The 21,737-nt window shown below is 37.9% G+C and overlaps 3 protein-coding genes across 6 annotated transcripts in view; 1 reads left to right on the top strand and 2 right to left on the bottom strand.

Annotated features, from left to right (window-relative positions):
• Window positions 1-13: 13 nt before the first annotated feature.
• On the bottom strand, window positions 14-1,645 carry Taf9 (TBP-associated factor 9). Of its 2 annotated transcripts, none has more exons than XM_076829695.1 (3): window positions 1,383-1,645; window positions 793-1,242; window positions 14-567 (listed from the first exon to the last, which is right to left on the bottom strand). In XM_076829695.1, the coding sequence occupies exons 1-3, from the start codon at window positions 1,519-1,521 to the stop codon at window positions 431-433; spliced, it is 726 nt and encodes a 241-aa protein (XP_076685810.1). In that variant the 5' UTR covers window positions 1,522-1,645; the 3' UTR covers window positions 14-430. The 2 variants fall into 2 exon arrangements, with proteins under 2 accessions (XP_076685810.1, XP_076685809.1); XM_076829694.1 differs by having other exon boundaries at window positions 14-576; window positions 1,383-1,643.
• Window positions 1,646-3,068: 1,423 nt separating this feature from the next.
• Window positions 3,069-21,737, top strand: part of Rpn2 (Regulatory particle non-ATPase 2) — a 225,064-nt gene continuing 206,395 nt past the window's right edge. The window contains exons 1-8 of the mRNA XM_076829651.1: window positions 3,069-3,184; window positions 3,444-3,561; window positions 3,642-3,811; window positions 4,084-4,292; window positions 4,374-4,832; window positions 4,899-5,125; window positions 5,202-5,454; window positions 5,536-5,724. Coding sequence (XP_076685766.1) covers window positions 3,154-3,184; window positions 3,444-3,561; window positions 3,642-3,811; window positions 4,084-4,292; window positions 4,374-4,832; window positions 4,899-5,125; window positions 5,202-5,454; window positions 5,536-5,724 — 1,656 coding nt within the window. The 5' untranslated portion in view covers window positions 3,069-3,153. The remainder of the gene's footprint in view (window positions 3,185-3,443; window positions 3,562-3,641; window positions 3,812-4,083; window positions 4,293-4,373; window positions 4,833-4,898; window positions 5,126-5,201; window positions 5,455-5,535; window positions 5,725-21,737) is intronic.
• On the bottom strand, window positions 6,394-20,683 carry LOC143377885 (pancreatic lipase-related protein 2-like). Of its 3 annotated transcripts, none has more exons than XM_076829689.1 (7): window positions 20,479-20,683; window positions 9,524-9,689; window positions 7,914-8,062; window positions 7,586-7,840; window positions 6,982-7,170; window positions 6,641-6,767; window positions 6,394-6,547 (listed from the first exon to the last, which is right to left on the bottom strand). In XM_076829689.1, the coding sequence occupies exons 1-7, from the start codon at window positions 20,504-20,506 to the stop codon at window positions 6,490-6,492; spliced, it is 972 nt and encodes a 323-aa protein (XP_076685804.1). In that variant the 5' UTR covers window positions 20,507-20,683; the 3' UTR covers window positions 6,394-6,489. The 3 variants fall into 3 exon arrangements, with proteins under 3 accessions (XP_076685804.1, XP_076685803.1, XP_076685802.1); XM_076829688.1 differs by lacking the exon at window positions 20,479-20,683 and adding an exon at window positions 9,771-9,932; XM_076829687.1 differs by lacking the exons at window positions 6,394-6,547; window positions 6,641-6,767; window positions 6,982-7,170; ... (1 more) ...; window positions 7,914-8,062; window positions 9,524-9,689 and adding exons at window positions 15,110-15,237; window positions 15,331-15,457; window positions 15,651-15,839; ... (1 more) ...; window positions 17,435-17,583; window positions 20,232-20,397 and having other exon boundaries at window positions 20,479-20,640.

Genomic DNA, 21,737 nt, shown 5'->3' with positions numbered 1-21,737 from the left:
TGCATAGTGTAAATATTGATTAATAAATAATATTTATTTTTACGTGGCCTGAACAATTTAAAAGATTCCCTACTATACTCGAGTTGTTTTACATTAAAAATTAAAGATGGAAAACTGGAAAAGAAACATCTTGATAACTACTAGAAATCCATTGTAAAATTCATTCACGCGAAGCATATAAATTCTTATTTCTTTAGAAGTTCATTATATACACAGCGTAGAGAATAAACAAGATGTATATAGTTCTTTAGGTCATTGTTTATGATTTCTGTGTACCTTTTTTAATTAAAAATAAAGTTTAGTATTGACTGGAAAGATCAATTTAAAACGCTTTAACATTTTTAGAAGAAATAAATCGGAGTCAGTGTTCCTATGTGTATATCATATGATAAAAAAAAAGGAAAATAGCTGACTGGACATTTGTTTATTATTAAGGAACGTCGTAATCATCGTCTTCTCGTTTCCTCTTCATAGAATCATCCATTTCTAGCTTGATAGGTGGTCCGGTTTGCCCTGACGAGATTTGTATTTTTGGTTTCGTTACTTGTGCCTTCACTGTACCCGATCCTGTATTAGCTAAAAATTTAAAAACTTATATAAACCGACAACGAATGTTAAAGCTCATTATTGCACCTTAAGTAACTTGTCTTACGTATTTGGCTTTTCATTGTAATATGGATCGAGGGAACGGGAGGTTGGGAATACACGACTCGAAAGGGATCTGGGGATTAATGTACAGCGTCAAATTTATTATTCCAACCAAATTTAAACATATTTTTGCATGTAACTGACCCGATGAGAATTTTAGAACTGGCTTCGGTATCGAAATAGTCTGAGTCCTGGCAACCGTAGCGAGCGTTCCTGGTCTTTTAACGATAGAAAGCCCGGTCTTGTTCCCTTCCATTTTGATCTTAGACTGGCCGCCTTGGATATTATTTCCGATTATAGAGTGCAATGGTTTCCCTAGTACTTTCTTCGTTGCGTTCTTTAGTTTATAGTTCGTCGCATTCAAACAATATCGATCGGGCGGTAACCTCAAGCCATTGCTCGGTTTAACGAATGGAAGCGGTATATTATTCTTCGCTCTAGCCACGTCTAACAGTACATCTCTTGGCGGTGGATTCGTGAAAGTACGTTCTAGCTGCATTTTGACAGCCAATCTGACATCATCCAAATCAATGAACTTCTTCTTCCCATGATTTGCATAAATTCTACTGTCGTCCAATATACAGGTGACATAACCTATAAAAGATAAATCCATCACGTTATATACCTCGCATAATTTTTATAAAATAACAAATGTATAAGTTCTGTATAAGTTCTTTTACATCCCCCACGAAACTTCGACAACTTCTAATAAACCCTGTTCGTAAAATACTTACGATACGTGAATTCAAGTAGCTGATTTATAACCTTCGGTTCATAGTCTGTTATTCCCATATCTTTCATAATTGACATTATAACTTGGGCGTCTTTTGGAATATGTTTCACGTGACTCATTGTCTTTGATTTTTCTGTCATTGTGTAAAACACGTTACTGTTATTGTTATTGTTGCACTACGCGCAACAACTGGATATCACAGTTCCGCGGATTTTAGGTTAGCGTTGCGAGGCATAATTAGACGAGAATCGTGAAGTGGGCGTTGCAGTACTACCACACGTAGAGAACCAAATTTGTAGAATTAAAAATATTTTAATTTATAAATTGCATAAAAAATGACAATGTAATCGATAAATAATTGCTGTTTCTTTGCTTGATAAGAGAATCGGGTTTATAAATTTAACGAATAATTATAAACTTTGTACAACTACGTGTATATTTTCTGCGTTGTCATTAATGGCAATGGATACATGAGACTGGGGTACAGTGTCAGCAAACCTACGGATTTTTCCGTAGATCTACGGAATTTTTACTGTTAGCGAATTCGGTATCTCGCACTGACTCTGTGAAGGTGCCAGAAAATGAGTTGGATTGGTTGTTTCTGATAGAGACGAAGATAGCTCTATAAGAATCAACCAATTCAAGTCATTTTCTGGCACCAGCTCCGAGTCAGTGCGAGATTCCGAATTCGCTTTAATCTACGGATCTACGGATTGTAAACTGAAATCTACGGATTTTTTACCTTAAATTATTTAATACTATTAATGGGTGTGTTCCGTTTCGCGCATTGAGTGCATAGACTGCAGGCAATGGTGATTGGTGGTTCATGCCGTGAGTGTGTAGACTGCATAACCTAATTCGTGGAATTCCCTAGAATCCTCCAACTTCTAGCGCATGATGCGTGCAGCAACTACAGAAAATCAAACCATAGGGCGGTATTCTCAGTCGCTACTTATTCTTAAGCAAATGCTTAAGCATTCGGCATCCTTTACTAGCTACATACTAGGTTTCTAGAAAGGATTTGGGAAAGGGCGGTTCCCATGAGCAAGGGAATTAGCTTCTTGCATACATGTAATAATTAACACATATGAAGAAAATCCGTAGATCAACGGATTTTTCAAAGGGGGATCTACGGAATTCTACGGAATGTTGTATTGCGGGGCCGGTTGGGAATTCTGACTATTTATGGGAATCCCGATGTGGTCCGGTGTCCGTGAAACCCAAAAGGGTTCTGCTCGCGAATCGTGCGAAGTTGATTGAACAAGACAATTTGTAACGAATAACTTTGAACGAAATAAAGATTATTGAACTGAAAATTTAATTATTGAATATTAACCAGAACTATTAAGAAACGAACAAAGATATTTAAAGATTGATCAAAGGTTGGGCTTTATTATAACACGTCCGTGCTTTTACAACGTCGGTGATGAATTGAGAGGCGAAGAAACAGGCTTCTTCGTACGTTCGTTCCTCTTTTGTTTTAAAGCATTGTTTTCGACCGATAAGGAAGGAGGCGAAGACAAATTTCAAATGTAATAAACTTCATCCTCAACTCTTTAAAGTTCGAACTTCACGCTGCAAGAGCTTGCGCTAAACGCCGCTAGAGCGAAAATCGCAACTCGCAACAGTAACAGTTGAACTTTTCTCTACGGACTTTCAAAAATCTGAGTTGGCAACACTGCTGGAGTATACTTCAGTCGAATTTGCCTAGCGAGTTCGTGGCTTGCCGTCAAACTGTCTTTTGGAGTTTTTACCGAAGGAATTTATACCACATGAGAAACAACATGAATATTACATCTGCAGGTAAATTACTTATTTCAAGTTTCTCTGCTTAGTACATCTTTAAATTGCATTACATCGGTGTTTACCAGTAAATTTTCACACAAGACTTGGACATTGTTCGTGCAATGATTTGCAAGTCTCGTGGACCATAACCTCTAAATTTGTGTTCGAAGTATTAGACGCAGCGGTTTATTTAGTTTTAAATCGTTCCTAGTGTTTTAACGCAGCTTTTAACTGTCTCGGGCAATTCAGTTTAATGAATAAACGTTATTTTCTTCAGCTGGTATCATCTCCCTCCTGGAGGAGCCGATGCCGGAGTTAAAGGTGTTTGCTCTAAAGAAGTTGGATATGATAGTGGACGAATTTTGGCCTGAAATTTCTGAGGCCATAGAGAAAATGTATGTTACTTAAGTATTATGCTATATGGTGTTACAAATTATTTTCGGCAGTTATTTATTTATGAGTCATTCCGTTTCAGCGAGATTCTTCACGAGGATAAAGCATTCTCTCAACATGACCTAGCTGCATTAGTTGCTAGCAAAGTGTATTACCATTTAGGAAGTTTCGAAGATTCTCTTACTTATGCTCTCGGAGCTGGGGAGCTCTTTGACGTTAATGCTCGTAATGAATACGTTGACACTATTATAGGTACTAATGTTAGATTTCTCTTATTAATAATGGTTGATTTCGTTCGATTATATGTATTGTCGTTTGCTGAAAAGAAGGCTCTCGGACGTTAAACGGGGCAAGGGGGCTACTTTGCTCGCATTGGCCGATGCGACAACGTCGACCGATACAATGTAAGCGAGCGGGACGCAAGCGGTGGGAGCCAATGCGAGCAAAGTAGCCCCCTTGCCCTGTTCAGCGTCCAGGCGCCTTCTTTTCTGCAAACGACTGTACATATCCAAATTTTGTTGTAGCTAAATGTATCGACTATTATACTCAACAACGTGTCTTGGAAGCGGAAGGGAAGCTACCGCCAGGTAGCAAAGGCATCGATCAGAGATTAGAGGGAATTGTGAACAGAATGTTCCAGCGCTGCTTGGAAGATAATCAATATAGGCAAGCCTTAGGTCTTGCTCTCGAAACAAGAAGAATGGATATCTTCGAAGCCGCAATTATGCAATCGGTAAGATAAATTTTGGCTAGTTCGCGAAGCATGTGTGGTGTCCAGGTTTCTTGTTCAGGTTTCGAACTGTTTTTATGTTAGGACGACGTGAGCGGCATGTTATCCTATGCTTTCCAAGTCGTGATGAGTCTTATTCAGAATCGAGGGTTCCGCAACACTGTGCTTCGCTGCCTAGTAAACCTCTACCGTAATTTGGGAACTCCGGACTACGTCAACATGTGTCAGTGCTTGATATTTCTCGACGATCCATTAGCCGTTGCCGAGCTCCTAGACAAACTGAGTAAAGGCTCGCAAGATTGTGTTCTAATGGCCTATCAGATTGCGTTCGACCTGTACGAATCAGCGACTCAGCAGTTCCTCGGTCGGGTTTTGCAAGCTCTTAGAGCAACAGCTCCCATCCCAGGAGCTCTCATAGTTAAACCAATTGTTAAACCAGCCGCGAAGGCTTCCACCGATACCAATTCCGATTCTACAAGCATGGAGACTGAAAGCAGTACACCTGCTCCAGAGGATAAATCTCAACGTAGCGTTGAGAGCTTGGTAAGTCCCAGTATTCAGGAAATATAACTTAAAAGTACAGCTAATCAATTTCATTCATCCACGCAGAATGCCGAAGAACGTGAACAGCAAGAACGAGTGGACGCTTTGTCGAGCATTTTGGGCGGGGAAATTTCGATCGACTTGCATCTGCAATTTTTAATTCGTAGTAATCATACCGATATGCTGATATTAAAAAATACCAAAGACGCTATACGCGTGTCTATTTGTCATACTGCCACCGTAATCGCGAATGCGTATATGCATTCTGGAACAACTAGCGATCAATTTTTAAGGTAACTATCTACACCCTTTTATTCAGTTAATCGTTCATTATTCAGTATAATATCCTTCGGAAATGCCGTGTCTCAGGGACAACTTAGAATGGCTGGCCCGCGCTACGAATTGGGCCAAGCTAACGGCAACAGCGTCTCTGGGCGTGATCCATAGAGGTCACGAACAGGAAGCTTTAGCGTTAATGCAGTCTTACCTCCCGCGGGATACAGGCGCGGGTGCTGGCTACTCCGAGGGAGGCGGTTTGTACGCGTTGGGACTCATTCACGCGAATCATGGCGCGGCGATCACGGATTACTTGCTTGGTCAGCTGAAGGACGCACAGAACGAGGTTCGTACATGATAATTTGCTTACCTCAACGTGTAAATATTCTATCGACAATACGCTGTGTAACGTTTAATTTGTTGGCAGATGGTACGCCACGGTGGATGCTTGGGTTTGGGGCTGGCTGCGATGGGATCGCACAGGCAGGACGTATACGAGCAGTTGAAGTTCAATCTTTATCAAGACGATGCTGTTACTGGAGAGGCAGCGGGTATTGCCATGGGTATGGTCATGCTGGGGTCCAAATCGACCCAGGCGATAGAAGACATGGTTGCGGTGAGTCAAAAGATGCAGGTTTTTTTAATACACTAATTTTATTTATGCACCAGTCTGGAAAGATAGAGATAATATCAATTTAAAATAGAAGGAATAGTATTTATTAGGTAATAATATTTTGATGACTGGAAAGGGTTGTTGATTATGACTTATTATTAACTATATGTATGTGGGTAAGTATTGGGCTTTTTAATTTTTTTCCAATAATTTTATTCATTTTCTGCTACTTGCCAGTGTTTCAGTTAAATGATTTTGTTTATAAGAAAAGAAAGTAGTAACTTTGGGGTGACGAAAAATATGTAGATTAAAAAAGCAAAGGGCACCGTGAAATCTTGGAGGCATCTCCATTTAAAGAAGTTTTGTGGCCATCATGTTATAAGATGTCCTCCTCGAAACAGAATAAGTTCTATTTAATCGTGGGTAATCGTGGGTAAAGATTAAAATGGGACAGCCTGTGCATCTACACTGTATTAAAATTGAATTGTACTGACATTAAGCAACTGCAAGACCTTACATTTATTAAGTAATTTCGATAGCACCCTAGATCAAGAATCATTTAATAAACAGACTCGTCTGAACTTCAATCTTCCACTGTTTTGCTCCATAGGTTTATTAATATTTAACAGAACAATCGAGGAAACTATGTAATAAAGGGATTGCGATCGCTAGTAAGACCATAAACTGTAATATCAAGCTTTAGAAAACAGAGAACAATTTATTATAACATAAACATCTACAATGTGATACACTTAAACAATTTCCTCATTAACCAAGCGCGAAAGGTGGCTGATTAGCAGTCTTGAAGTCGTACGAGCCTCTTGCACTACAAAAGGAAAAGTATAAATTAAATTTAACGGCTGTGTACAAAGCTGGTATACACTCAAAGTCACGTAAAAGTATACAAACTAAAACTTACTTTGGATCGAGATTAGAACCACCCATGTATGCTCGCGGTCCACCATTCTTTGGATTACCAGGGAATCCCTTTGGCTTGGTAACAGATTCACTGTAATACTGGTAGCTGCGTCCATGTGAGCAAGCACCTGTTTAATAAAACGTGCCTTCATCATCACATGCACTAAAACCCTGTTCACATTTTGTCCTCCGCTATTTGTCAAAGCAACTTTCCATCTGTCATATTTGAAACTAATAAACTAAATGACTCATAGAGTCATTTTTCTTTAGGGGGGTGGTTACAACATTTCATCAGCATTCAAGCGTAAGGCTGTTAAAAGTATCGAAAAACTTCAGTCTTACCGAACATGTCATTAGAGCAACCTGGTTGCTTACTTCCTCCGTTGGCGTAGAAATCGGATGTGCCAACCGCGGTATTTATCCCCAAAAGACCAGCACTAGTGTGAATAACTTGAACGTTTTTCGCGTGCGAACGATCTACTCTTCCCTCAGGGCCGTTACTTTCGAACATTGGTTTGGCTGGGTCAAGAGCTGTAATTAAAATTTCGAGCTGCAATTAAAATTTCCACTCACAAAACAATAACATTTACTGCACAAAGTAATATTCTATCGTTAAACGGAATATTCTATTCTTATAACACAAATATCCTCACAAAAAACTTCATCTTATAAAGCAACCCTTTTACAAACGTCGATTTCAATTTGTTTTTTAAAACTGATAGAACTTTAGAAACATCTAGGGGGTGTCTTGATAAATAGTATACTGTTCCATTTACTGGTTGAATTCATTTTAAAGGGGTGAGATCAACTCTCGAAGATTGACGTAGGTACTTTTTGCTTTCATTTTCATCTTGCCAAATGGCCGGACAAGCAAAGAATTTATGATAAGTAAAATTCACAGTTATATTCATATTTTTGAAGCTCGATATTTCCTGTTTCTACCTACCAATAACTTCAGCGACCAAACTAGATCTCGAAACGATTCGCGCTGCCAAGCTCGCGACGTGGGCGCCCAGAGAGTGGCCGATTATTTTCATGTTGGTTGGCTTCAGATTCGCTTTTAATCGCAGGAAATTTACGAAACTGGCTACATGTTCAGCCACTGTCGGTACACTCTTTGCAGGTGTCGGGTAATATGAGTTATTGGATATTGCACTCCAGTCGATGACGATGACGTTGCAGTCCAAATGCTTGAGGTATGCTGGAACCAGATCACATCTTACTTATCAAGGAAATTTCTGCTGAAAATTCACGATAGGATTCATTTACGTTACCATTGCGAACAAGGGTGCAGGAGGATTTATCACCAGCGCTCTTCCAGCCGTGAGTAACCACGATGGTCGGTTTGTTTGCGTTCCAGGCGCTCCTTGTGACGCTGTTGATGTCGTTCGTCGCTATGACTTGTCCAACCGTTGGGTTTCTCCTGAAATGGAGAGTATATTCATTGGTGAAGTTAATAGTTAATGAGATCAGTTAATGAAACTTAATTGAAAGCGTAGATCATTCCAACGTTTGATACACCCATTCGTTGAATTTGAATATTGCAAATCTTGGTCAAAGAAGGAAGATTGAAATCAGTTGATATATTATTATTGTTTATGATGAATATATAGGGATTTAAGAAATCAGCCTTAGAGTCCATTGAAAGTTCCCATTTGATCATTGTTTCATGATGCTGTCATTTACATGTTTTGTTGGAGTATAGCTACAAAATTATCAACTTGTTCTTAATTGTGTTCTTGATAGCCTAGTGAATTGTTTCTACAACGTGGGGAATAAATCTTCAATATTACAAATAATGGTTTGCACTTTCTAGGATGTTTCTGCATGATTCCTGATAAGAGTGTATACTGAAGGAACCAGGGTTCATTTCGTGTTGTAGTTTCAAACATTTTAAGGAAAAATGCAAGAAATATTTTCTCACTACGCTTCAAATAATCCTTTATCGAATTTCAAAGTACCTTGTAGCTTGTCTATAAAAGATTTCAATCGAGTCTAAATATCTGACACACAATATGCTGTTTTTCGTTGCAATTTCATCAGACCCTTTCTTACTTCTCGACTTTTGAAAACCATTTGTTTGATTTAAAAAAAAATTAAGTCCCATTACTTCTACAATCATTAGTAGATCAATTCTGCTATTTAATCATTGTTTTATGATGTTGTCACTTACATGTTTCGTTCAAGTATAGCCACAAAATTATCAACTTGTTCTTAATTGCGTACTTGATAGCCTAGTAATTTGTATCTATTACGTGGGAAGTAAATCTTCAATATTGCATATAATGGTTGTGAAAATGGTTTGCACTTTCTAGGATGATTCTGCAAGAGTGAATATTGAAAATCTGAAGAACTTCAGTTCGTTTGAAGCTTCAAACACTCTGAATGAATGACGCAAGAAATATTTTCCCACTACGCCCCAAATATTCCATTATCGAATATCTAAGTGCCCCGTAGCTTTTCCATAAAAGATTTTCATCTAAATACCTAACGAACAATATGCTGTCCTTCGTTTGAATTTTGTCAGACCCTTTCAACTGATGTCACTCATGTACTAAAATTAATAATCTTACTTCTCGACTTTTGAAAACCAGTTGTTTAATTTAAAAAAAAAAACTAAGTCCTCATTACTTCTACAATCATTAGTAGATTTCGATTCTGTCACAATATGACTACTAGTAATTTATATGTACTTATATCAACATATATCTCCCAAGCATATCCTTCTTCCATTATAATAAAAGTCGATTTTCACTTGTCTCTCGCAGTTCCCCAAACAGTTATGTTACAAAAGTCCCATAAACTCTGTTACGTTCTAAAATGTTAAGGTAGTAAAGATCAGAATAATTTTCTCTGAGAGAGAATTAAACAGAATAATTCTAACCGTGTGTAAAGTGTGAAAACGACGGAATTTACGTTGGCGGCCAAGGTACTAATTTCCTCCAAACTCAGTGGCTCATAGTTGAGCTGAACTAGATGCGGCACGCCATCTCCATCAGGGAAGATCGTGTAATTGGCCTGCATCAACGTTGTGAGCAGGGCTGGGTAGACTGAAAATAAATTCCACCCTGTTAAAACGTCCCCCCACTTCCCTGTGTGTCGATATATTGATATATTATCTGTGTACTAACGCATAGCCAAAGCTGTTGGGGCAACCATTTTTCATCCGGTTGATACGAACCACCACACCGCACAGAATAAACGGACTACTTGGCTTCTGTGCTTTCAGTGTCCCTTCTTTTATAGTTTCAATGGAAACAATGGTCTACCACTTGAGCATTTGAACTTTGATAAGACGGAGTCACACCGTTGGATCAGTTAGGAGTGTTTGAGGGACAGTGTGATTTTGATCAGTTCTGATATGTCTATCAACGCGTGGTTGTGAAATCTTTGAAATCTCCACTGTGATAAACTTGACGCAGCTTGTGCCTCAATGCAGGAATTCGAACTCTAACCCGTACCCGGTTCGGTCCTCAGTATCGCAGAGTAACCCGCCTAACCGGGCCAGAGAAGACATCTATAACTCGAATAAGCCGGTTAATGTGGGTTACAGTAATACGATGAAAACAATTATAATTGTAAGCATGTTTCCAAACAGTAATCAATTTTATTTCAATATCAGACACTCCTAATGTCTGTGCATCAATAGTACATTGATTGAGTGTGAAAAGAGGATATTACGTAATGGAGATCATATAATTCACTGGTTGTAATCAATATGCGGGGTTAAGGATTAAGGTGGCCGGGTCGAATTTGCGGGCGTCTGTCGACGGTGCGGGTTTACAACCCTGTTGTTCGATGATTCGATACCTAGTACCGCGCGGACGAGATCAACTGTCGACCAGATGGCTGGACCTTTGCTTATTGTCTAAGTCTAAGGTGTCGAAAATATTCGAATGCTAGAAAATTTTAAAGAACCACACTTATTCCTTCCGTAGCTTATGTTTGCTCATTGCATATTTATTGCGCTTACTTTGCATAACATTTTTATGACATTGTTGCTAGACCAATAGCAAGGTAGGACTACTGTCAAGGATACTCGGGATAGGTGCTAAATGAAGTGCTAAGTCTTGAAGTTTAGGAAATAAAGTATAAATTCCGTTTCTAACAAGCGTCTAAAATTAATCAATCTTGCATGCATTATGTAGGTACTCGTATATTTTAAACATTGTGTTTTCATTTGATCTGAATATTGCCTGTAGATGCACATATCACAAGCCTTAACCCTCGGTTGTCACACCTACTTTTTCGAACGTCGTTGCCACACTGGGTCAATTTGACCCTGCCAATTTTCAATCAGTTGTTATTTAAAAACTATTTGTTAAATTAAGTCTAAAAAATTCTGAGATAAAGTTTGACCGTTGTAGAATATATGCCCATCGTTGAAAGTTGACATTTAAAGTGTCATCATGCTTAAAAAAAATTTGAAGCAATAAGGGTTCCGACAAAAAGTTTTTTGCTTAAAAAATTGCAGGGTCAATTTGACCCAGTGTGACAACAGAAGGTTAAGTGACTGTCTAGACTAGACTGTCTTATTTTACTAGTAACTCGCTTTTCTAGAATTTAAGAACCGTTCCCTTGTGGTTACTATGGGTTACAGTAACCTTCCTTGGTTAACCGGGTTTGGGTTATGGTTACGCGGCGGTTCGGATCCCCGCCTCAATGTTTGAGTGCCGAGAGAATTTATTTTTAGATTGAGAAGTTGATTTGAGTAGGATATAAAATAAATAATCTGAAGATAAATTGTTAAGTAATCTGATGATACGCAGAGGTTGGAATTAAATTGTATTTTTACCCTAAAACCTTGATATCATCTCTGCTTCTTATTTCTGGTCAAGTGTACACAAACATCGTTCAACCGCCACAAACGCTCTTTGCGTAACAACTGTAATCTCCCGTGTTTTTATATGTGTCTGTAATCGTTAATTTAGGTAGTTCACCATTTGGTTTCGTCAATTACGATTAAACTGTAATTGTGTGGTTGATTAAACATTATTTTCTGTAATCGTTAATTTAGGTAGTACACCATTTGGTTTCGTCAACTACCTAAATGAAGGATTACAAAAAATAATGTGTAATCAACTACACAATTACAGTTTAATCGTAATTTGTAAGATGTAATTAGATTACATTTTGCCCAACTCTGAATAAATTATACATAATACACTTTAGCATCTTTGAATATTATCACATTTGTCACCACCATGTATTAAGGCCTGCAGCAAATAGAACGAGTCTTATTATGCAACTTACTATGTGTTGTGAGCGCGCAACTGTGCGAACCGTGTACTTGCCATCGCGTAACTCCATAAGCCGATAGTGCATTATACAATTCATATACACGATTGAATTCACAAAAAAACACCCTATATTTTTAGTTATTATATAAACGGAAGAATTGTTTAAAATAACGCGAGGTAAAATTTTTTTTTTAAGAAAAACATTTTTTTCAAAAATTTTGTTACCGTTATTTTGTAGCGCTTATTGCGCCATTAAACTTTTGTTGGAAACATTTTTTTCTGTCTGTTGTACTTTGAAAGTTATACGTGAAAAAGTGGAAGTGGCAATTTGACTTTGAGGTTGGTTTTCACCCCCTTAAAGGGCGATAGGGCACAAATGAAACACACCATTGTTCTTGTTTTGAGTCACTCTAAAAACCCACAAAGTTGCGTTCCAATCGGTGAGTCCGGGTTCGCGGTGTTCCCTTGTTAGTGGTGTACTCTTTTGATTGTACTTAATTACTTTTAGAATACTTTTGCAAACTGCCTGCGCTTTGTCAGGGTTGTTTCGACCGCATGAAGTTTCGTTTCACCGCGAGCGAGCTGCTGGGTGCCAAAATTCTGAACGCATGATACACCATGTTATCTTTTGAGCAGATTGTGATGTAACGCTTGAATGCAGTATTGAGTAATAGCTGGTCAGGTGATCGAGGACTAGAGGAATGTTTCAACTATGTACTTCTGACGTGTCTGTGGTTATTTCTGGTTTTTAACCAACTTCAAAAATGAGGAGGTTATAGATTCAACTCGTATGTAGTATCTTTTTTTTTTATGTTTGTTCCCGCATAACTCCTCAGTATGGGCCGATTTTGATGTTTGTTTTTTTATTCAAAAGACCCCGGTGGTCCCATTTTACACTGCATCAATATTGGCTCAATACTTTGCCGGTACTGGTTAATTCAAACTTCGCCTCGTTACATAATTTATATTTCATGTATTCGCACATTTTAGAGTATTTCCCCGCTTTGAGTTGCAGACCCCATATAACGAATTTGAGACATCCTTATTCTCACTTTTTCAAGCCGCTTATTTTGTTTAATCTTCCATTTCTAGCAAACGCTTCTTTTTTTATGAGCACCTCTTTTTGTAGGTCTACTCATATTTTTTTTTTAAATAAATGTAGTTATGAAATTTAAATAACTAAAAAGTAAAAATTAAAAAATGTAAAAAAATTAAAATACACTTCCCTTATTTAATGTACGACTGTCATTTTTTTTTAAGTCGGCGCCAGATTTACACTGTGTAAAAGTTTGCCTGGTCACGCCAAGTATTTGACCGAATCTTAGATTGTGTTACACAGTGTCGCCTTTGCACGCTGCTGGAAAGCACCTTTATGTACTTGCAGCTTATTTTGATTTCACATTTTTTTCTATATTGTAATTATTATAATTTCTTATTTTTTTGTGATTTATTTGATAATACTCTTTTCCGTCCTCGACTTTTTCATGTACTTGGCGTAATTTTTTTACTTTTTTTAAGTTTTTTATAGGGATTATATAAACCTTTAAAGCAATTTTAATAACGAAAAAAAAACAATGCAAAAAATATTACGAAAGGAAGGGAGGGGGTAAGAAATCGCCAAATTACCCTTGCGCAATTTGAGGGTGGCCCCTTATTTAAGATAATGTATTTTCCATCATTATTTATGATTTCCCCATCAATGTTGAAGTTGCGTTACGCCCCTTTCACAAAAATCTTGGAATTCTCATTAAAAAATGAACCTATTGCACTTTTTGTGGCCTCGAAATTATTGAAGTTTTCCCCGTATAAACCGTTTTGTAGTGATCGGAAAAGGTGCCAGATCCGGGGAATATGGTGCATGAGGATTATCTTCGCATTGCAGTTTCGATATATTTTCCCGTTGCTATCGCCACGTGTGATCTCGCGTTGTTGTTGAAATACAGGACGCCCGTTCGATTCGCAATGGATGGTCTTTTAATTTAAAAACACGCTAACATCATGCAGAGGATTCAAAATCCTCGGCGTGCAAACACGTCGACGCCACTTAAACTGTTAATCTGGGATTGAGCTGGGTGTTTTAAAAAAGTAGATAGGTGTACATTGATAAAATTATAATAGGGTGATAGGCTGAGGTAATGATAATAATAGAGCACATCGAAACACGTAAATAGTTTTGTAGATTTCTGTCGGGTAAAGATGCTATCGTAATGCAATTATTATGGAATGGCTGTTGAAGAGGATAAGACGCTACAGGGATATGACAAAAATAGTCTGCGTTTGATGAGTAATGTTGTTGAGTCATGAATGGGGTGTTCCAAGACGAGGGTTGCAAAAATTAAGGATGCGTACGGTTTATCTGTATAAGATGTGGGTATAATGGGAATTTTTGAGAGTTGATATCTTTGAAGTAGGAAAAAATTATGTAGAATTTTTATTTATCAATAAGAATTAGTTTTAGGCCGTATGTTTATTGAGAGTAATTCAGTTACTTATTAGATCGGTTTCGTGAGGACTAAAAGTTTGGAACCACGATTTTATATTTACTAAAATACATTGTCCCGTACCTAATTACTTAATTTACTGTCAAATTATTTATTGCGACTGTGTAAACGAATGATTACATACTAATGTATTGACTCTTTTATTTACGAAAGATCAACATATTCACTGATTACTATATAGCAAATTGGAGCAATTTGATTAAAATTAGATATAAAAATTGAAAGAGTAATACGAGAGATGTTGGCTGTTATTATTTGTAATTTAGATAAATACGAGTCACTGTACATTCTGTGCATAAATTAAAATTCAGCATCCTTTAGCAGCTTCACAAAATCATTTCAATACTGAAAAGTGATAAGTACAGGGTGGGACGGCTGGTATACCGGGATAGGGGGTGATTTTACCTATAAAAATACATAAGAAGCTTTCAAGTAGTTTTCAAAAAAATTGAATATAAAGATTTGTCGATCTCTACTCAATAGATTTCTTTTCAAACTGTTACTTCCGCCGACACTTTTATTTGTGGGGTCGCGTTAAAGAAATAGTGTACGCAGAAAATAGTGTACATCTTCTGCAGCTAAAAGAAAATATCATACAAGCTTTCCAACAATTAAAGCGTCAAAACACTGTGGCCTCAGCCCACCACTCTCTGATTCATAGACAAGGATTTACATAGTACGTACAGATTCAACAATTTATTCAGTAACGCAAATGTAAATGAACGAAGCTTTAGAAAACAGAGAACAATTTAGTATAACATAAACATCTAGAATGTGATACACTTAAACAATCTCCTCATTAAGCAAGCGCGTAAGGTGACTGATTAGCAGTCTTGAAGTCGTAGGAGCCTCTTGCACTACAAAAGGAAAAGTATAAATTAAATTTACGGGCTGTATACAAAGCTGGTATACACCCCAAGTCACGTAAAAGTATACAAATTAAAACTTACTTTGAATCGAGATTAGAACCACCCATGTATGCTCGCGATCCACCATTCTTTGAATCACCAGGGAATCCCCTTGGCTTGGTAACAGATTCACTGTAATACTGGTAGCTGCGTCCATGTGAGCAAGCACCTGTTTAATAAAACACGCACTAAAAACCCTGTTCACATCTTCTACTCCGCAATTTTTCAAAGCCACTTTCCATCTGTCATATTTGAGACTAATAGAGTCTCATTCAGTCATTTTTCTTTAGGGGGATGATTGCAACATTTCGCCAGCATTCAGGCGCAAAGTTGTTAAAAGTTTAAAAAAACTTCAGTCTTACCGAGCATGTCATTAGAGCAACCTGGTTGCTTATTTCCTCCGTTGGCATAGAAATCGGATGTGCCAACCGCGGAATTCATCCCCAATAGACCAGCACATGTGTGAACAACTTGAACGTTTCTCGCGTGCGAACGATCTACTCTTCCGTCAGGGCCGTTGCTTTCGAACATTGGTTTGGCTGGGTCAAGAGCTGTAATTAAAATTTCGAGGAACCTGCTTAATCTTCTCGCATCGCAATAACAGTTTCACTGCACAAAGTGAAATTCTATTCCTAGAACACGAACATCCTCAAATAACTTCTTCATCTTCTAAAGCAACCCTTTTATGGACGTCGGTTTTTTCAATTTTTTTTTAAAAACTGATAGAACTTTGGGGACATCTAGGGGTAGGGTGTCCCTTATAATGACTTTGTTTTTGACCAATTGTAGAATTCGGTCCGAGACGCACCTTGATTTAGGGTAGATGCCCCATTTACTGTCAGTGTCCCTATTACTGCCACTTTATTTATTTCACTTAAAAAAATGTAACGTATAAAGAATAGACGTATAAAGAGTGTACTATAATAATAAGAAAAACGGTCCCAATTTTGTGATAAATTCTTTTTTACACTATTCTTTATACGTTGCGTGTTTATTAAGTAAAATAAATGAAGTGGCAGTAATAGGGGCGCTGGCAGTAATTGGGACATTTACCCTATTTCCCTTTGGTGTGATAAATAAGTGTGCAAAATTTCGCCTCGATTATACGACTCTAAACCCTGTCTAATGGGGCTCGAAGTTTCGAACGAAACTGCGGTCTTGCAAACAGCTGTTTTTTTTATAAATATGCAACCCTGTATGTAAGCAAATGTGTGATGGAACAGCAGTTGGGACTATCAATTTTCGGTATCTTATCGATAACTTATTGATAGTTAACGATATATCCATAACGATAATATCGTTAAGATATCGTTAAGTGATGGAAGAACAAAGGTGGTGCAAATTTTCCATTTGCCCAGTCTTTGGACTATGCCTGTAAAATATTTATACATTCCAGCAACCTCTGTTCCAAGTGAACGATTATTTTCTAAAGGTGCACGAAAGAAAAATAAAAAAAATGAAAGAAAGTTTATAATATATCGTGATTTTAAGCTTCTTGAGGCAGGGTTCAGAATAACCCGATTGGCGCAAATTTTTGCATACTTAGCACACTCAAAGGAATAAAATTAGCAGGGTCGCAACATTTTATCGCACCTTCAATTTTAAGGGACAGTCTATCTAGGGGGTCTCTTGATGAATGATATACTATTCTATTTGCTGGTTGAATTCGTTTCAATCAATTTCCGAAGATTGATGTAGGTACTTTTTGCTTCTAATTTAATCTTGCCAAATGGTCGGACAAACAAAGCAATTTATGGCGAGAAAAATTCACTGTTACATTCATATTTTTCAAGCTCGATATTTCCTGTTTCTACCTACCAATAACTTCAGCGACCAAACTAGATCTCGAAACGATTTGCGCGGCCAAGCTCGCGACGTGGGCGCCCAGAGAGTGGCCGATTATTTTCATGTTGGTTGGCTTCAGATTCGCTTTTAATCGCAGGAAATTTACGAAACTGGCTACATGTTCAGCCACTGTCGGTACACTCTTCGCAACTTGCGAGTAGATTATGTTCTTGGCTATTGCACTCCAATCGATGACGATGACGTTGCAGTCCGAAATCTTGAGGTATGCTGGAGGCAGATCACATCTTACATGTCGAGGAAATTTCTGTTGAAAATTGACGACAGGACTTATTTACGTTACCATCGCGAACCAGGGTGCAGGAGGATTTATCACCAGCGCTCTTCCAGCCGTGAGCAACCACGATGGTCGGTTTGTTTGCGTTCCAGGCGCTCCTAGTGACGCTGTTGATGTCGTTCGTCGCTATGACTTGTCCAACCGTTGGGTTTCTCCTGAAATGGAGAGTATATTCATTGGTGAAGTTAGTAGGGTGAAGGACCCAATTACTGACACCTAACCAATTACTGTCACCTTAAGCTATTTTACTTGAAATAACGAACAAATAAACGTTGTAAAGTCATACACAAAAAGAATTATGTAATTCAACCTATAATCTATACTATAGATCAGGGGTGTCGAACTAGCGGCTCCCGAGCCGCAGTGGCTCCTTCTCTTCTTCGCCTGCTCCGTAGAGCCGTAGGAGAACTGCCCCCTCCACACCTACTTCGCTCTGACGAATTTCTCCTCCGGGAGCCGCGCTCTCTCCCTGCCGGGTCTCGTGCAACGCCTGGAGAAAAATAAGTGGGGGAACCGGCTGACCCGGGGCCCGACTCGTGCGGCTCTCGGAGTGGGAAGTTCGACACCCCTGCTATAGATTATATACTATAGTTTATTTATTCGTTATTTTAAGTAAAAAAGCTTAAGGTGAGAGTAATTGGTTAGGTGTCAGTAATTGGGTCCTTTACCTCAGTTGATAGATCAGTTAATGAAACTTAATTGAAAACATAGATTATTCCAAAGTTTCATACACCCATTCGTTGAATTTGAATATTGCAAATCTTGATCAAGGAAGGAAGATTGGAATCATGTAATATATTATTATAGTTCATGTGAATACAGGGGGATTTAGAAAACCAGCCTTAGATTGTGTTGATAGGTCTTATTGGATAGAGATGGGCAAAATTCTAATTTAAATAAAATTTCGAATAACTAATAAAAGTTAAAATAATTATTCGTCGTGTGTCGAATAATGTTGACTCGGTATAAATTTATTGAAGGAATAAAATTAATTATTTTTATTTGTCGAACGTTTCAACTTCAGCGTCAAATACATTTGTCAGCTTTAATTTTTTTCGGAGATTGAGGTCTGGCGCGCGCCTGACAATCTATGTAGTATCGCCCCGTGACGGTGCTCAGCAGCTCGAACGCTCCAAAAAATTATTTGACGTCGAATAAAGTTAAAGTTAAGGTTACACTTAATGTTAAACCTAAAGTTGATGTATTTATTCGACGCTGAAGTTGAAACACTCGACGAATAAAAAAATTATCTTTATTCGCCGAATAATCGGAAGTTAAAGTAACTTTTATTTGATCCGTTATTCAAATAATTGGCTGCACTTCCGAATGGCCCCAGTGGCTGATCGACACGAGATTTGTGGGGAGGGTGTTTGGACTCTAAATAAAAAATTGTTGTTTCGGGAATTTATTAGTTTACGAGATATTAATAAAAAACTTTTAGTATTTCTGTTGACTTATTCCGACATTACGCATTCCACTTTCCAACTTGTTCTGGATATTAGTATTGGTTGGGGCTAGATTAGTGCGGGGGGCGCGTAAAGCGATGTAAGTTTAGAGATTTCAACCAGAAATTTGGAGATGCGATCCATCCTATTATACAGGGTGGATACCTATTACTTTATTGATAGGCAGTACTCTAGGGGGGGGGGTGATTCTATTCGCCAAAATAAGACGAAAATATAGAATACAATTTTGTAATATCGCGCTTCGTTTTCGAGAAAATTGGCTTTGAATTTGAGCTAAATATGCATGCCCTTTAGGCGCCTGAGGGGCACGCGAGGTAAGGGGAACGCGTCCAGCTGTCCGTAGGACAAATTGGGGGAGGGCAGGATGAAACCCCGTTAGGGCTACGTATATGCAGTTCAAAAAAATAATTTGTAAAAAAAAATAACAATTTTGTATTAATATTTCGGAAACTAATAAATTCCCGAAGCTACAATTTTAAATTTAGGGTCCACACCCCCTCCCCACCCATCCCCTCAAGCCTCGTGTCGATCGGCCACTGGGGCCATTCGGAAGTATATCTAAATAATTTTTTATTTAGTTACTGCTCAATTCTGCTATTTAATCATTGTTTTATGATGTTATCACTTACGTGCTTCGTTCAAGTATAGCCACAAAATTATCAACTTCTTCTTAATTGTGTACTTGATAGCCTAGTAATTTGTATCTATTACGTGGGAAGTAAATCTTCAATATTGCATGTAATGGTTGTGAAAATGGTTTGCACTTTCTAGGATGATTCTGCAAGAGTGAATATTGAAAAACTGAAGAACTTCAGTTCGTTTGAAGCTTCAAACACTGAATGAATGACGCAAGAAATATTTTCCCACTACGCCCCAAATATTCCATTATCAAATATCTAAGTGCCTCGTAGCTTTTCCATAAAAGATTTTCATCTAAATACCTAACGAACAATATGCTGTCCTTCGTTTGAATTTTGTCAGACCCTTTCAACTGATGTCACTCATGTACTAAAATTAATAATTTTACTTCTCGACTTTTGAAAACCATTTGTTTGATTTAAAAAAAAAATTAAGTCCTCATTACTTCTACAATCATTAATAGATTTCGATTCCGTCACAATATGACTACTAGTAATTTATATGTACTTATATGAACATATACCTCCCAAACATTTCCTTCTTCCATTATAATAAAAGTCGACTTTCACTTGTCTTTCGCAGTTCCCCAAACAGTTATGTTACAAAAGTCCCATAAACTCTGTTACGTTCTAAAATTTTAAGGTAGTAAAGATCAGAGTAATTTTCGTGGAAAGAGAATTAAACAGAATAATTCTAACCGTGTGTAAAGTGTGAAAACGATGGAATTTACGTTGGCGGACAACGTACTAATTTCCTCCAAACTCAGTGGCTCATAGTTGAGCTGAACAAGATGCGGCACGCCATCTCCATCAGGGAAGATCGTGTAATTGGCCTGCATCAACGTTGTGAGCAGAGCTGGATAGACTGAAAATAAATTCCACCCTGTTAAAACATCCCCCCACGTCCCTGTGTGTCGATATATTGATATATTTTCTGTGTACTAACGCATAGCCAAAGCTGTTGGGGCAACCATTTTTAATCCGGTTGATGCGAACCACCACACCGCACAGAATAAACGGACTACTTGGCTTCTGTGCTTTCAGTGTCCTTTCTTTTATAGTTTCAATGGAAACAATGGTCTACCACTTGAGCACTACAACGTTGATAAGACGGAATCACAGCGTTAGATCAGCTACTAGTGTTTGAGGGACAGCGTGATTCTGAATGAGTTCTGACATGTCTGACAACGCGTGGTTGCGAAATTTTTGGCGGCTGCACATTGATAAGCTCGACGTTGCCTTGTGCCTCAATGTTTGAGTGTCGAGAGAATTTATTTTCGGACAAGAAAGGGAAAAGTCCGAGAGGAAATTTATTCTGAATGGGCAGATTGAGAAGTTGATTTGAGGAGGATATACAATAAATAATCTGAAGATAAATTGTTAAGTAATCTGATGATACGCAGAGGTTGGAATTGAATTGGATTTTTACCCTAAAAGCTTGATATCATCTCCGCTTCTTCTTTGTGGTCAAGTGTACAGAAACAACGTTCAACTGTCGCAAACGTTCTTTGCGCAACAACTGTAATCTCTCGTGTTTTTCTACGTTTGTATTTCTTTTATAACTCATTGCCTGCAAATGTGTGGGAACAGGTGGGTGAATGTGTTTACTTTACGTGGTAAGATACACGTTATTTTTACGGACTCACGGTGGAGAAGTTGGGCCTTAAGAGTTAAACATTGATTGAGTGTTAAAAGAGTGTATTACGTAATGCAGATCATATTTTCGTTACGAATATTACTTATTGAATTGTCCAGTTTGTGTGCACAATTGTGATTAAATAAGAATGAATCCGTTTTTACGCGCTAGTTGTTGGTAATTTCTACTGGTGTCTGATTTTCAAGTGCGAGTTGAATTGTCGAATATGAAATTATATTTAAGGGTATACGTATTCAGTTTCTTGACTTCCGTTTTTTCCATTACTAGGGTGGATGCACCATTTGTGGCCACTTTAAGATATTGCACCAGTTTTGGCCACTTGTTAAAAAATATAATATTTTCCCGCGTAAGCAATAAGTGTAACCTTATATTTCTGGCGGTGTACTGAACAAAATATTTATGATGTGAAATTCTCCACATAATAATGATCTGCGAGCAATTTAAAAATAAGATAATTATGCACGTGGCCAAAAACAGTGCAGTGGCCACAAACGGTACATCTACCCTACTTCTCGTTGTGCCAGGCTGTGATTAATTATAAAAAATTT

Source organism: Andrena cerasifolii, chromosome 16 (assembly GCF_050908995.1).
Source record: "Andrena cerasifolii isolate SP2316 chromosome 16, iyAndCera1_principal, whole genome shotgun sequence".
NCBI classification, from domain to species: Eukaryota; Metazoa; Arthropoda; class Insecta; order Hymenoptera; family Andrenidae; genus Andrena; species Andrena cerasifolii.
This window is presented reverse-complemented; position numbering and strand designations above follow the sequence as displayed.